At 37.1% G+C, this 14995-nt stretch overlaps 1 protein-coding gene across 1 annotated transcript; it reads right to left on the bottom strand.

Moving 5' to 3' along the window:
• Positions 1–1807: 1807 nt before the first annotated feature.
• LOC123668120 (fatty acyl-CoA reductase 2-like) lies at positions 1808–3678 on the bottom strand. The gene is made up of 4 exons (XM_045601913.1): positions 3484–3678; positions 2727–2884; positions 2317–2407; positions 1808–1957 (listed from the first exon to the last, which is right to left on the bottom strand). Exons 1-4 carry the CDS (start codon positions 3676–3678, stop codon positions 1808–1810), a joined length of 594 nt encoding a protein of 197 aa, XP_045457869.1.
• Positions 3679–14995: the final 11317 nt, after the last annotated feature.

The following is a 14995-nucleotide window of genomic DNA, read 5'->3' as shown; positions in this document are numbered from 1 at the left end:
TTTTCTGTTAAATGTATACATTGAATTATGTTAGATGTATTTATTTTGGTACTTTTGTCAAAATTCGCAAGAAATAAAAGGCTTTTTTATTTTATTTTATTTTATAGATTTGAAAGTTCCCCACATGTTCCCCTGTATGGAATTTTTTTAATTCAAGGTCAAAGGTAAAAAAAATGCGTTTTTCGTAATTTTCAGCAAAACTGTAAGTTTTATCATAAAAATACTTCAGAGAAAAATTGTAGATCATAAAATTATTTAAAAACTGTAAAAATACTTTTTTTCGTACGAGCCACCGTTTCTGAATGTGTGCTTAGTGTTACAGGCGTAAACACAGTTGGCCACTTAAGAACTTGGCTTACATTAACATTTATGGATAGATATATAGATAGAGATATTTTATTTAAAAATAAAACTAAGTCAGCAAACAAGCGTACGGCTCACCTGATGGTAAGCGATTACAGTAGCTTATACACGCCTGCAACACCAAAAGCTATGAAAACGCGCGACCCAACCCCCCCCCCCTCTCCCAGGCGCTCTGGTCACCTTACTCACCAACAGGAACACAACACTGCTTGAAAACAGTATTATTTAGATGTGGTCTTCTGTAGTAAGGTCGAGGTACTACCCCAATCGGACTGGTCCTATTTAGAGCAGGAAATATTCCTGCTGTGCCCTATATCAGTAGCTACGGTATCCGGTCACTATCCGGCGAACTATACGCTAGTTTGTCACATTTATAGTAAAAAAAAACTTACCAATAGAGGGTCTACTGAGTGCAATAGGAAATTTTCCCGCAAAATTCGACAGCAATTGCTCTGCCAGACACTTGGAGTAACTATATGTGTTTGGATGCGGTTTGATGATTCTGTAAAATGATAATTATTATTTCTAAAAAGTTTTAGGAACAGACCTAAAGGTATGCAGTTAATTTTATATTATTTTTAAAGTTACACGACAGGTTAAGTTTTTTTATGACAACAACTTTATGGTGAGTTGATAAGATCCAGATAATGCATCCAGATAATTTACCAGGTTCTCTTGCATGGGAAAACCATTGAAAGTTTGTCTATACAGATTTTTGCAAAGAAGAAAGCTTAGACAGTTTGTTTGTTCATTGACTTCCCTCTGGCGTAGCGCTGCGTTTACCATTTGGACGCTCACATACCGGCGATAACGGGTTCGCAGCAGCATCGGCTTTCGGTCCTGGCTGTTATTATAGACACTTGAAAGCGATCGCTACTCATAGTAGGGAATATACCGACCCGCAGTGTAGCAGCTTAGTTGATTAAGCTTTGACCCTTCTCCTACATAGAGAAATAGGCTTATTATATACTTTATTGCACTTAAGAACAGAATATACAGAAAATTACATATATAGTTGATGGCAAAGGTGGACTTATCCCTAGAAGAGATCTCTTCCAGTCAACCAATGGTCATGAGACACAGTGCAAGAAAGAAGCTTATGCCCAGCTGTGGAAAGTTACTAGCTGAATCGTGATCGTTGTCGTTTCTTCACAATGAATATACTTTAATACTATTTTACCGACCAAGACAATGCGTCATCACAGAGTAGTATAGGCTATATTTAACGGGGGAAATCAGGTCATTAGGAAATGTGTAGAAAACTCGGGCGTTGATGTGTAGAGACAATTGCTAAATGTGCAATTAGCTTAATTTTTAATATGATTTTTAACAATTTAACTAATTTATTACTGTTATATGAGTATTGAAATATGTTTTTAGTTCATTTATTATATCTGTTAATTTTGCCTTCTTTTTTAAATACAAAAACAAGGCTTTATTTTACTCACGTAGCCTGAGAAGCGTTCAGCATTTCATCGTCCATCCATTTTAGAGAATCGATGACATCCAGGGGGTTATGTTTTGAAGGGTACATCTTCTCTTCTAAAACTTCAAGCTCATCGTGGCAGAAGGCGGTTGATATGTGTACAAAAGCCTGTACATGAATACATGTTTGCCTTTATGTAACCTAGATAACGCGCTTGCAAAGCTTCTGCCTATGTCGGCGTCGATAGGCTACGGTAACCGGTTATTATTATCAGGTGATCCATAGGTTTGTTTGCCAATCCAGTAATACAAAATAATACTAATATATCTAAATTTAACGACGCGTTAGCGCAGCGGTCACAGCACTGGCTATTGCGCTGGCGGTCGCGTGTTCGATCCCTGCTCACGACAAACATTTGTATTGGCCATATAGATGTTTGTCGTGGTCTTCATTGTCATGGCTATAACCGTGACGCCGCGTTGGCGCAACGGTTACAGCCATGTATTAATATAAACAGAAAATACTACCTCAAGTTTTTTCATCCCCTCAGCCAACTTCAACATCCTCAGTAACCCGACGGTGTTAACCTTCACAGCTTCTCGCAGCGGTAAATCAAACCTGAAACGGTAATTTATACTTTTATAACCACCACTCTGGTAATTAGTGGCGCTTCTCGGCGCACCACAAACATGAGCATTTGCAGTTGCATGTACAATTTCCACTCGGGATGGATGGGATTTGTATTTGGCTACATATTTGTTTCCGTTGTGGGTTTTTGTTCTTGTGAGTCCATCCTTAACGCAACGCAACTTAATTTATTAACAAACGCCTCAGCATCGCGGTCACGGCACTTGGCTCTGACACTTGGATATTTGTACATGGTAATTAGGTAATTCATCTTTTTTAGGAAATACTAATTCGTAGGTGTATACGTTACTTGACACAAGCGGCATTATTGAAGACTATCTGGCACTCTCGTTCCAATTCTTCGACATCAGATATAGACATTCCGAGACCCTCCGCCAAGGTATCTCCACAAATCAGCTTAACTTTGTTGAAAGCCTTAGGGTACTGTTCTAGTAGCTTTTCGAATACCTTAAAATATACACATAATTAATTAGCACACTGAAATGAACTGAATCCGTCTGTAACCGTCTCGTTGTCTTCATAAAGATACAGGGTTTAAGTTAGTTTTAGATCTTCTACAAAGTTTTTCAACTTTAGGTTGCCTAATAATTTCTCTACTTCTCCCACTTGGGCTACATTATATATTTGGATGCCTTCTGGCCGCTGGATCGACAAACTACGTAAGATTCCGGCAATCTGGTGGTAGCTAGATGAGGATTGCGGAAAACCAGGTTGTTTGGCGCGAACTTGGAGAGGCCTATGTCCAGCAGTGGACTACAATAAGCTGAAGTGTTATGATGAGCGATTAATAGCTGTTTCTAGTCTAGGTCTTCTAACCGTGCATCAATAAGCACGCAAGACTGCAGATCCTGGTTGTTATGATTGATACTGATAGCGATAGTTCATAACGGAGCAGCGTGATGAACTAAGCGTTATATAACTTCACTTCATACAAGAAGAAAGACCTTTACTTGACACAGCTGTCAGGCGTTCATAGAATCAGTTCACTTCAATATTGAAGAAGGACCGACATTTTATTATTACAACTTCTTTACTATTCGTCATACCTGATTCTCCATAAGAGCGTTCAGCCTGCTTTCAGCATTTTTTCCTTTCTTCTCCCTAACCATCACATACATAGTTTTCAGTTCTGGACAGCATCTCAAAAGCTTCTCCACCAGAACCTTGCCCATAAATCCAGTAGCACCAGTTACGAGTATCGATTTTCCTGCGTAGTACTCCGCAACACTGATTTGTGACATCGTGAGGTAGTCTGTAAATAAATTTAATTTGATTAGTCACTATCTCATCCAACAGACGTTATCCCATCACGAGAACTACGAGTATCAAACTAGTAAACTTGTAATTTTCTCATTTTTTAATTTCGTCAAAACTTTGTATAAAGTATTAGGAAAACTTAAAGAAGGATTCGGTTGCGCTCGGCAGCGTTTGGCAGGCTTCGTCGAGATTTCACTCTGGGGAGGCTTATGTCCAGCAATGGACTGCAATAGGCTGATCTGACTGACTGAATGACTGAATGAGGGAATATGCTAAGGGTTTTAAGAATCTAGGCTTTACGGGCGTTGGCGAGTGTATCTGCAATCCTCCACAGGAACTCTAGTGACCTAATTGACCACAAGAACAGAACAATGCCTAAAAGCAGTACTGTTTAGGTATGTCTATGTATATCTTTTGTAAGTTTGAGGTACTTTTCTAGTCAGGCTGATTTTTAAACGGGTGTTTCCTGCTGCGCCCAACCTTAATGAGATTTATATATCGGATTAACGAGTAGATACTGCTTCTAAATGCGCTTTCAGACTGTTTCTTTTAACTATAATCAACGTTTTTATCTATCCTGTTTTATTTTTATATTTTATGATATATGAAATAAAACTAATTAAAATAATTATTCAGTTAAATTAAATCATTTACTACACTTACAAAAAATTATGTTACTGTCGTTTTTTGTATGACTTCTTAGTTTAACTTGTTTACTCTATTAAGCTGAGAAGTTTGTTTGTTTGAAAGAGCTGATCTCAAGAGCTACTGGTTATTTAAAAAAATTATTTCTGTATCTGACCGTCCATTTATCAAAGAAGGATTTAAGTGCTGTAATATTTAATTTCATTTTTTATTCTTGCGTTTCAAAGCATGCGAAATCGCAGGACACAGCTAGTGAATGATAAAAATATCTGCCCTTGGTCTTGTTTTGTTCTCCTAACAGTTTTTGTAACACAGCTGTAATTAAAACTAATTATCTTTTTTCTGAACACTTAATAGTGTTGTTTGTTTTTGTGAATTATGAATTTTAGTACGCAATACGTTTTAATTATCTTCTGTATGAATAAAAATGATTTTTTTACGCGAAATTTGTGTTCGGCCAAATTTCGGACGCTCCAAATCGTATGATTCTTACTTTGTTATCGTAATTGGTCGGGAAAATGTATGTGTACAAGAAAATAAAAGTTACAGCACAAAAGAAGCACCTCAACGCTACAAAAAATGACGGCCAAATAGTAGTCGGCTGTTACCTATAACACAAGCATTAAGTTGCTTACCACAGGAACAGACGACCGTGTGTGTATGTTATATGATATTTATTTATTTTAATACTGCGCTCAAGTCCCCGTGGTGAAAGTAGCCAGAGCTCCTGATAAGGATCGAAGCTGTAAAAGGAACTTCCAAAAGGCGCTCCTATGCATTTTGGGACCAATAAATAATCCGCTTACCGTCATGTGGATCGATTTTATTAGATTGTAGAATAAAAAAACGTAATTACAGTAAACGTCTTAATTATTATTATAATTTAATTATTATAGCCGCGACTTCATCCGCGTGGAATTTAACAAAAAATTTATTGTTCAGTTCGCAGGTATAAAATAAATAAATTTCTAAAATAAGACTAGTCTAAATTACTCCTTATAAATCAACTATCTGCCAGTGAAGGTCCCATTAGAAATGGCCCAGCTGTTTCAGTGATTAGTCGAGACACAATAATTGTAAAAAAATATATTTTGGTATATGTACCGTGTATGCATTAGTGAAAAGCGGTTATTTTAATATTACAAATAAACACTCCAATTTTATTTATTTTTATAGATGTATAGATAAAAGAACAATTACCATTTTATTCATGAACTACCATTACTAGCAGAATAGATTACAGTTCTTTGTCCACGTGTCTATGAATCGTAGAGTTTCATAAAATATGCGTACTAGCTGACCCGGACGCGGAACTTAAGGCTATTTTTTTCTTTGAAAACAAATCGACTTTTTTTAATTTTATTTCATACTAATCTTGCCCTGACAATAAAAAAAAATATCCAAGGCAGTGCAGTGGCTCTGAAGTCACGTAATCATACACTCGTACATTTTGACAACTTATTTTTGTTTATATAGAAAATCATTATTAGGTTATGTGAAAGAAATCGCTCTTCAGCGATAGAATCGCCTTTGTATATCTTTGTTTTTAGTTAGTACACTGTTTGTTTATATTTTGGTGTACAATAAAGAATGTTATTATTATTATTATCATTGTTATAAAATAAATAACAAAATCCATCAATCATAACAAAAAAAAACCAACACTTTTAGCTGTTCATACATTAATAATTTATTAGTCTTAAAACTCACATACAAAAGTCATAGAAATAAAATAATTTAAGAAAATTGCGCGGACGGAGGAGTATGAAATTTCGCACACTTATAGTTTATATAGAGAAAGAGTGCAGAATGCTTATATGTTTTTAATGATGCATATATATAATTATAGAAGATATAATAAAGAATATACAATACAATATAAATACTCTTTATTGTACACTATCAGAGAAAAAAAATTTACACCGAAAAAGAAAATATAGACATGCACAAAAGGCGGTCTTATCGCTAAAAGAGCGATCTCTTCCAGACAACCTCTAGCATGAAAAGGACATGACAAAAGAATTAGATGGCACGGAGGTGTAGATATATAATATATACATATAACATACACGTAAATATATATACATATTACATATATATATATACTCAAACATATATAAACATAATATATAAAAAATATTAAAATACAAATATACATACAATAATATATACATTTGCAGTAAATTAATTTATAAACTTATAGTATATTTGTAAACTTATAACGTGACTCATGAGTTTAAACAGTGTTTCTTTAAGTAACTTTTAAAAGTGTCTAGTGATTGTGCCCGCCTTATATTTACGGGTAAAGCATTCCACAACCGAACAGCTTGTACCGGAAAAGAGTTGGCATAAAAAGAAGAAGCATGAGAAGGAATTTTAAGAATAAGATTATTATCCGATCGAAGAGACCGGTCGTGACAGTTTGATAGTCGCTCAAAGCGCTCTTTTAAAGAAGAAGGCGTCTTTGTATTAAGCAGTACGCAGTGGAGAAGTGAAAGAATGTGAGTATTCCGGTGAAGTCGAATTGGGAGCCACCCGAGCTTTGTATAAATAATAATATATTGTTTTTTTTTTATTATTATAGAAGTATAGTATGTGATAAAGGAAACTTATAAGAGTTCAAACTTATAATTTAAATTAATTGTGGTCGAATTTCGACCACTGGGCGACCACTAGTATATATTAAAAGCCATAGAATGATAGAAGGTCGCATCTCACGCGTTAGATTAAAGAACAAATGTTCTAAAATCTAAATCTCTATAAGCGATAAGGCCGCCTTTTCATATTTATTTGTTTTGTATCTAATGATTCTAAATTGTATCTTTATTTTTATGTGCAATAAAGTTTTAATAAATAAACTTTACATGGCTATAGCCTTTCTCTGTAAATAAACTATCCGTGTTAAGTTTAGCGCGTTAAAACGAAGAAATAAACAAACAAATTTTACAGTTTTATCAAAATTATAATCAAAAACAGCTTAATTCAAATAGGCTCCAAGAGCACTTTCGAATCGTCATTTAACAAATTAAAACTTTAAAAATAAATTATTATATTTGTAGAAGTAAAGCTACCACCGATTCGGAATTTAGATTCTGCAGAGAAGAATCGGTAAGAAACTCCGCAGTTACACTTTTGAAAAATAATATATAAACTGTGTTTTAGTACAAAATTAGTAATATGTTGCATAAAATACAGCGTCACTAAGTCCACACATCTTTATCAACTATGTAATTCTATAATAAATCCTATAATATATATATAATATATATAATAAGTATAGATCGAATAGACATATCGGTTAATCTTTAAATATCTTGTACATACAGAACATTATATTACACCGAAACACCATGGTCAGCCATGGTGTTTTGAGACAGGGCACAGCAGAAAATATCCTGCTCAAAATCTGGAGCACCCCGACATGGGAAGTACCTTGACCTTACAGAAGACCACAGCTAAATAACATTGCTTGGTTGGCTGTACGCTTGTTTGCCAGCCTAGGAGTATAAAAAAAAATTGACAATATGATGAAATAAAAGCTATCAACATGCAAGGATTAAGCTCTGAGTGCGACATATTTTTAGCCTGACATTACAAAAAGGACGAGGTCCTTAATTCGACTGTATTTTTTACGTGATCCTTATAACTTTTTACTGGGTATGGTGTTTCGATAATTGTTTTATTTGAAGTCGATTCTTCTAAAAATTATGTAAAATTGGCTTACCTACGTATTTGCAGTATTTGATCAAATATCGTTAAAACCTCTTTTTGACTTAAAATAACTAAGTCTCCACATATGAGTACACAAGAACTTAATAAAAAGCAACAAATGAAAATTCGCATATTTTTATTTTCATTATATACGTTACAGGTAAAGTGTACATAAAATAATTTATGCAAAATACAGGTATGTTACGTGGCAAGTATAAATAAATTAGTTTTAGTAACTGTCTAAAATACTCACATAATATTATTAAGTCTGTTAGTGATTCTAAACATTTTTTGAAATTATATCAAAAATTGACCGCTCCAGCGGGATTCGAAACCGCGTCTCCGACTGACCGTGTCGGCGCTCTAGCCAATTAAGCTATGGAACGAAATTCTGCCAGGAAATGGTGCCAGAGCGAAATTCTTGATATGATGATTTTTATTTTCGGTTTAAGCGAACCGTGGCGCCGTCTATAGTGAGTTCTTTACAGAGACCCTTAACTATTCATTCGAATAGAATTGTTGTTGAAAAATGTTTAGAATCCCTAATGTGTGGGTAACACAAAAATAAAATCGTACATATTAAGTCTGTTAGTCTTGTGATGATTTTTATATTAGTAATGATTTTTTTATACGGCGGTAAACGACGGCTCACCTGATGGTAAGCGATTACCGTAGCTTATAGACGCCAGCAACAACAGAAGCATCCCAAGCGTGTTGCTGATTCTACCATCCAACCCCCCCCCCCCCCCCCAAGAGTTCTGGTCATCTTACTCGCCACAGGAACATTAACAATACTGCTTGAGATCAGTGCTATTTAGCTGTGATCTTCTGTAAGGTCCAGGTACTTCCTTAGATGTGCTGCTCAAGGTTTTGAGCAGGATATTTTCTGCTGTATTAGCCTCAGTTAAAATTATTGTTACCTTATAGTAATTTTAAAAAATGTCAGTTAGTCAGTCAGTTCCATTATTGCAGTCCACTGCTGGACATGGCCTCCCCAAGTTCGTGCCAAACATAAAAATTTTCGACGTTTGTGAACGCACAGACAAACTGACAAAAATTATTTAACAGAAGCGGCTTATCCGATTTAGATGTGGTTTTTATTAATGTATTATTGCAAGCTTAGCTTAATATTTAGTGTTTGTTTCATGTCAATAGGTTAATAATTAAAAAAGTTATGCCAATTTAAAGAATCAAGTTGAACATGTAGTCACTATTCCACGCGGACGAAGTCGCAAGCACGGCTAGTTAATAAATAAATTTAGGCGTTTACAAAGTAACCAAATAGTAAGTCTTGCTGTATCATTAATTTAATTGACTATAAGTGAGTTAGGGTGTATTCGTAAATGGCAAGCTATGTATTTAATATAAAACGCTTTACACTCAACGATACACGGTACGATTTTCTTCTGTGTCGGCGGTCTACGAACAAACAAGCACAAACGCCCAAATCACAATATACCTTTATATGGGCGATACAAATGTTTGATCTCATGCGCTTATAACAAACTAGCTGTGCCCGCGGCTTCGCCCGCGTTTAAATCAGTGAGTCAAAAAGTTTTCCCGGCAAACTTGCCACGATGTCCTTAGATGGCGAAGTGGCTTCTTCCGGACCGGGACAGATATAATATCATAAATAACGGTTCGTTATTTAACAGGTTTGTTATCTACCTGCCAAATTTCAAGTTTGTATCTGTTATAGTTTCGGAGATTTCGTTATGAGGGAGCCAACCTACCATCCCCCGGTTTAACCCCAAAAAGGAGTTGATCTCTAAAAATACATTATTTGGACGCCTTTTCACCATCTATAATAATAATAATAATAATAATAATAATAATCTTTATTGCCATGAAAGACTATACAATGAACTTATTTCTAACGGCATCTGCACTAAGCACAGCTTGTATCGCAGAAACCAGGCATGCAATTACCAGAAGAATAGTTTTTAGGCACAGCACGAGCCGATATAAACTATTTTATATACAATTACTAAACAAAATAAATTAAAATAAAATAATAAAACCATAATATTAAACGAAAAAATAACTTATTCTCGTTGTGTTCGTGTATTTATAAGTGTGTGTATGTGTGTGTACGTGTGCATGTTCGTGTACGTGTGCATGTGTGTGTACGTGTGCATGTGAGTACGTGTGAGAGCGTGTACGCGTGAGTGCGTGTGTGTGGGTACAGAAGTTTTCCCCATTATTTATAGTAAGTTTTCTGTTTCTGCATAACCCAGCCCCAACAACCAGTGTTCAAGTACTTCTTTCAGTTCGTGAGTAGTGAGAGCATTTATTTTTATTTTACTGTGTACGCGGTTATATAGGCGCGGTAAAAGGTAGTGAGGATGTCGTTTTGCAAAGGTTGTTCGTGAAGAGGGAACCGGAATTCGGTATACTCGCTGCTTAAGTCTGTGCTCGTGATCTGGTAAGGCTACTGCAACTTTATGCATAGACATTACACCTCTTAGTATGAACAGTTGCCGAACTCTTAACAACTCGCAATCTTTGTATAGTAGATCCGAACTATACCTAAATGGCTTGCCAAGCATGACCTTAAGAACTGATCTCTGAGCTCTCTCGACTCCGATCATAATTGACTTGGCAGCACCACCCCAGACTCCTATACAATAGAGGATAAGGGACTGACACAGTGCCCTGTACACATACGACATAATGTTATCGGGAGCTGAGTGTCTGAGGGACTTAAACACAAAGGTAGTTTTGCGAATTCTCGATGCCATATCGGTTATGTGGTTTTTGTAGGACAGGTTTTCGTCTATTATGACACCCAAATATTTTATACTGGTTGTGCGGGCTATCGGATGACAATCACAGTATGAGGGTATTAGGCTGCAGGTATGTAATTTTAAACATGCCGTTGCGGGAGGTTGTGATTTGCGCGTTTTGTGAAAGGCTATGTGCTTAGTTTTATTAATATTTAACGTCAGCAAGTTTCTCAAAAGCCAATCAGCTACACGTGACATTCCTTGTTCTGCTGCTTTGTAGGTTTCCTCCCATGTAGTACCTTGAAAGAATATTGCTGTATCATCGGCGTAACAAATGATGTCTTTTAATCCCGACACGCCTTCAAACATGTCGCTAATATACACAAGGAACAGAATAGGTCCAAGAATGCTTCCCTGTGGCACGCCGAATCTAACTGGTAATTCACCGCTAACATCCGCACCCACTCGCACCCGTTGATACCGCGTTGACAAGTAGCTGTTAAACCACTCCAATGCCAATCCTCTTATTCCCAGGCCCTCTAGTTTTTTAACTAGAATGGGAATCGAAACAGTGTCGAATGCCTTGGCCAGGTCAATAAACACGCCGAGACAGCACTTATTTTGATCCAACGCGGTCGACACTATATTTGACACTAATGTTACTGCATCCTCTGTGGATCGCCCACGCCGAAAGCCGTATTGTCTATCCGGGATTAGGTTATTACTTTCAAGGTAAGAAGTTAGTCTCCTGTAAACCAATCTCTCCAGCAATTTTGAAAAAACTGGGAGCAAAGAAATAGGTCGATAGTTACACGGGTTGCCTTTGTTACCATTTTTATGAATGGGTGTCACCAATGCTGTTTTCCAGATTGTTGGAAAAGTACCGGATGATAGACTTAAATTGAATATATGCGTTAGAGGTTTAACTATGGAATTCTTGATATGTTTTATGAGGATTGGTGGACACCCGTCGATTCCAGGAGAACTATGAGGCTTAAGATCACATATAAGACTGTTTACTTCACCTTCATCAGTAGGAGTTAAGAAGAAAGAATTAATAGGAGAATTAATTCCTTTAATTGCCGCTGCAAGAGACTCCTGCGTGGCAGCCAGCCTAGTGAGTGATTTGTGCGCTAGGTCTTTTCCAACATTGATGAAATATTCATTGCAGTGATTAAGGGACGAAATTTTATCTTGTTTGATTTCCAGTAGGTCAAGGGAGGGCGTATGCATTTTATTTAGATTACATATATTTTTGATGGTTTTCCAAAGCTTTTTTGAGTTGTTTTTATTGCTTAACAGCATTTGTTTGTGATAATTAATTTTGAGTCTGTAGAGGAGGCTATTCAAAAAGTTTCTATATCTTTTGTACGTCAATACAATTATTTCATTATTCGGATTGTTACGAGCTTTGAGGTGAAGACGATCTCTGTGTCTTTGGCATCTTATGAGTCCAGGTGTGATCCATGGCTTCAAGATAAATTTCGAACGAGACGTGATTACTGTTTTAGTGTTTTCTGTAAGTATTTTATTTATAGTCCTTGTGAAAATTTGCGCAGCGTCATTTACGTCTTTGTTGTCAATGACATTGGCCCAGTTGACAGAATTAAGATCATTTGTGATGGCATCGTTGTCAGTCTTTGTTCGCGAGCGTTTCGCATTTTGTCTCAGCTGTTGAAGAGAAAGTCCTACCATACAAATATAGTGGTCCGTTATATCAGAAACGCACACCATACCCACAGCCTGTCTTGGATCTCTCACAAAAATATGGTCAAGGCAAGCCTTTCCTCTTGTCGGCTTATTAATGGCTGAAAACAACTGGTGTTCAGTCAGTAATGAAATATATTTGCTACATTGGTCTCCAAGTGGTACGGAGCACAGGTCCAGGTTAATATCTCCTGTAAGGATGACGTTTTTCTTATTTCGAGCTTTGGTCAAAACTTTATCTAAAGATGATAAGAAGTTGTCCACATTGTTAAAAGATGGAGACCGGTATATAGCTAGAACAAGTAGATTTGGGTCGAAATTAATCTCTAAGCAATTACTATCCTCACAGGAAGACTCCTGCACTATGGCACTCCAGGAGTCCCTGACGTAGACAACTACTCCCCCACTCTTGTTAATATACTTGTGTGTACGGAAGGCATTAAATCCAGAAATTTGCGGTATCACAGTGTTCTCACTTAACCAACACTCCGTCAAAACTATGATATCAAGTTCAGTCTTAAAACGTTGTAGGGTAACCAAAAATGCATCAAAGTTCTGCTGAACGCTCCGAATGTTAAATGAGAGAACCTTAAAGTTATGGTCAATGGATAGAAAACTATTGCAAGCGTCAACGCTTTCGAGCAAGCTACAGTCTATCGAAAGTGAGTTGTCAACGTCTCGTAAAAGGTCAGCTATACTTTGATTTTATATATAGAAAAAAAAACAAAAAAAAAAAAAATATCACGGGCACCTCCGCCAGACTGCAGCCGATCAAAAGCGTCTCGGGTACTTTTACTGAACTTCTGTGTGTGTATGTGAGAGTAAAGTGTGTGTCAGTGTGAGATTGTAATAAAATAAAGAGAGAGTATGCCAGGATGTGTGAAGTAGTTTTTTTAATGATATGAAATCGTGGCTGTGTTACAATACAAAAACGAGAAATACAAAGAGATGAAAGAAACAAATTGTAAATTGCTTTGTGGGACTTAATTTTGCGTACGTTCCTCATGGCCTTCCGTTCGCACTGAAGGACCAATCTTCTCGTCCAGGTCAATCGGTGAAAATATACGAATAGCTGGTTTTCCGTCCGCTTTTCTAACAAAAATGCTCCCGCCTCGCACCCAGCAGTATCGGAACTTATATTCTTTAGTACGACTCCGAGCTTGACGAAATAACTGCCGATTATCCTTCGTCAGACGCTCGTTGATATATAATGGCGTAAGTTAGCCATCAACAATGTCAACAGATGTTAAGCTACGCCTGTTTTTTGCAGCTTTTAGTAGTTCTTCAGCCTTACGCCGTCTAAGTAACCGCACCACGATAGGACGTGGCAGTTCTTCCACAGAAGATTTTCTCACCTTGCTCCCTTTAGGGCCTACTCTAAAGACGTCATTAATGTCCGATTCCAACAGCGGGATACCAAGCTTTTGAGATGCGTCTAGTACGATTTGCTGGAGGTTTTCGCTTTTTTGCTCAGCAATTCCGATTATCTCTAAGTCGTTCCTAAGGTTTTCCTGGTCTCGAGAAGCTAGTTGTTGCTGAAGAAGTCCGACCGACGCCTTCAGTGTGACAATTTCACGTTCCGCGTTTCGAATTTTATTGGAGTGCTCTTGCACGGTCTTGTTTAAGTTGTCTGTAAGGTTAGACATTTGGTTCTTAATCTCGTGGTTTTGTTCTTTGACTTCTGCAAGTTCTAGACGTAGCAGATGGAGTTCAGACATAAGAGTCCCTAGGTCAGGGTTGGGTGGTGAATCATACTTCGCGTTTTTTGCTTTGGCACCTTGAGATCGGCTTCCTCTTGTTTGGTTTACGTTGGAGCAAATGTATTTATCATTTAAATTGGATGATAATTTAGGATTACGGACCGGAGTCGAAGTATTGTCACCTTTAGGCAGTGCACAAACACATGAAGGACACAGCCAAACGTCCTTGTAGGATTGAGAAAAGCGGTCAAAACTGTCCTTTGGAATATTTATACATAGCAGGTCGAAGCTGTTTTTACATCTTGAACATTCCATATAACACCGATCCATTATTGGATTGCCGCATCCAGAGCAATTTGAATTCATCTTTTATGATTCGGAGAAATTAAACAAAATTGTGATTGAATAAAGGAAAAAAAAAAATAATAATAAAAAATTTGCACTAGTATGGTCGTGAAAGTTAATTCTTGGGGAAGACTCACGCACGTGGCAACACCAAAAAGTCAGCCGTCGATGTCAGGCACCAGATGACAACCGTCGATGTCAGCCGCCAGATGACAGCCGTCAGACGTCAGCCATCAGACGTCAAATGTCAGAGGTCAACCGTCCACTGCCAGACGACAGCTTGGCACAAGTTGTCAGATGTCAATAACCACCCGTTAACGAACTCGGGCGATCAGTTGACTCCAACACAAAAAATATTTGATGCTGTAGTGTTGGCAGTACTTACGTACCTTCTGTAATAGTACTGTAAGACTACCCTCGACGACCGAATTATTACGATATGCTCCCGATGCTAATTGTGTTGTTTC

The sequence above is a fragment of the Melitaea cinxia genome, chromosome 30, assembly GCF_905220565.1.
Source record: "Melitaea cinxia chromosome 30, ilMelCinx1.1, whole genome shotgun sequence".
In the NCBI taxonomy this organism is placed as follows: Eukaryota; Metazoa; Arthropoda; class Insecta; order Lepidoptera; family Nymphalidae; genus Melitaea; species Melitaea cinxia.
The sequence above is the reverse complement of the archived record's forward strand: the minus strand, read 5'-3'. Positions and strand labels throughout refer to the sequence as shown.